Raw genomic sequence first — 2,347 nt, 5'->3', positions numbered from 1 at the left:
TGTGTGTGTGTGTGTGTGTGTGGCCCACCTCTCGATCTTCTTCTGCAGCTTCTCCTCCTTGGCCTGGGTCTTCATCTGCTGCACCTCGATGGTGTCTGGCTTGCGGCGGCGCATGTACAGCTCGTGGTTCCCCATGCACAGCTGCAGGATGCAGCGGTTCACACGCAGCCGCGGCGCGTAGAACACGAAGTCCTGAAGAACACGAAGCATCACACACCCGCTGTCACATCACACGCCCGCTGTCACGTCACACACCCGCTGTCACATCACACACGAAGCATCACACACCCGCTGTCACATCACACACCCGCTGTCACATCACACACCCGCTGTCACGTCACACACCCGCTGTCACGTCACACACCCGCTGTCACGTCACACACCCGCTGTCACATCACACGCCCGCTGTCACGTCACACACCCGCTGTCACATCACACGCCCGCTGTCACGTCACACGCGAAGCATCACACACCCGCTGTCACGTCACACGCCCGCTCGGCAACATGGAAGTACAGCTTTATTGACGCTTTACCCAAAGAGACTCACAATAAGTTCATTAGTCAGAAGAGAAGAGAAACAACGATATATCTCTGTGGGTACAGTGAGGATGTTCATAGAACCAAGAGCCAAGCACTAACCATCACTAGGTTAACCCATTTCCCCGTATACACTAACCATCACTAGGTTAACCCATTCCCCGTATACACTAACCATCACTAGGTTAACCCATTCCCCGTATACACTAACCATCACTAGGTTAACCCATTCCCCGTATACACTAACCATCACTAGGTTAACCCGTTCCCCGTATACACTAACCATCACTAGGTTAACCCATTCCCCGTATACACTAACCATCACTAGGTTAACCCATTCCCCCGTATACACTAACCATCACTAGGTTAACCCATTCCCCGTATACACTAACCGTCACTAGGTTAACCCATTCCCCGTATACACTAACCATCACTAGGTTAACCCATTCCCTGTATACACTAACCATCACTAGGTTAACCCATTCCCTGTACACACTAACCATCACTAGGTTAACCCATTCCCCGTATACACTAACCATCACTAGGTTAACCCATTCCCTGTACACACTAACCATCACTAGGTTAACCCATTCCCCGTATACACTAACCATCACTAGGTTAAACCATTCCCCGTACGCACTAACCATCACTAGGTTAACCCATTCTATTCCCAGTACTATTTTAGAGTGCCAGGACGTCCACCACACAATGTTGAAGATATTATGACGTGACGCTGGTTACACTCAGTGGACATTGTAGTTGATGTTGTTTTTATTACGGAACGGTAATAAACCGTAACCTAGCTCTGTGTAGAAGACTGTGAACAATGGAGAACAATGTTCTCCATTGTTTCATGAACGTGAGGGTGAACACAGCGCTCCCCTCTCCTCTCCGGTTCAGAGGAGCAGAGAGCAGACACTCACCGGGGACTTCTTGTCGATGGGCTTGATGATGAACTTCTTGTCGTTGAAGGAGATGTTTCGGATTTCGCTCCAGGGGAAACCGATCTTAGGAGTGAGTCTGGGGGAGAAAGCATTTGTATTGGAGCAGATAGTTTGTACTTGTGTATATATATATATACAGTATAATGTATATATATATATATACACAGTATAATGTATATATATATACACAGTATAATGTATATATATATATATATATATACAGTATAATGTATATATATATACACAGTATAATGTATATATATATATATATATATATACAGTATAATGTATATATATATATATATACAGTATGATGTATATATATATATATATACAGTATAATGTATATATATATATATATATACAGTATGATGTATATATATACACAGGCCAGGGCTCATCTTTCTGATAATACTGATAGTAAAGACAACGAAAAATGATTGAACAGATAGAAGACATGACAAGCGTTGGATTGATTTAAACATAACAGTGAATGTAAATAGGAAAAATACAAAAACAGAAAGAAAAAAACAACACAAAAAACAATACACAATAAACAATAATTCTCTCCCTCTACTCAATAGGCAAATATTATTTTAATTGATGTCAGCGTAACGTCAGAACACACATGGACACGAATGGGCCAATGACCTCTGTGAACACAAACCCTTGGCCTGGGAGGGGGGGGAGGGAGGGGGGAGGGAGGGGGGAGGGGGGAGGGAGGGGTTAGTGACCGCAGCCCAACATCGCCCAGCGTCACACACACACACACACACACACACACACACACACACACACACACACACACACACACACACACACACACACACACACACACACACACACACACACACACACACACACAC

At 44.7% G+C, this 2,347-nt stretch overlaps 1 protein-coding gene across 1 annotated transcript in view; it reads right to left on the bottom strand.

The window, feature by feature from the left end:
- Nucleotides 1–28: 28 nt before the first annotated feature.
- Nucleotides 29–2,347, bottom strand: part of LOC311372564 (moesin-like) — a gene marked incomplete at both ends in the record, with an annotated part of 9,122 nt that continues 6,803 nt past the window's right edge. The window contains 2 exons of the mRNA XM_084489553.1: nucleotides 29–192; nucleotides 1,461–1,557. Coding sequence (XP_084345679.1) covers nucleotides 29–192; nucleotides 1,461–1,557 — 261 coding nt within the window. The remainder of the gene's footprint in view (nucleotides 193–1,460; nucleotides 1,558–2,347) is intronic.

The sequence above is a fragment of the Micromesistius poutassou genome (genome assembly GCF_964030765.1).
Source record: "Micromesistius poutassou genome assembly, contig: SCAFFOLD_4675, whole genome shotgun sequence".
Classification (NCBI taxonomy): Eukaryota; Metazoa; Chordata; class Actinopteri; order Gadiformes; family Gadidae; genus Micromesistius; species Micromesistius poutassou.
Note: the sequence above shows the minus strand (reverse complement) of the source record. Positions and strands in the feature narration are given on the sequence as shown.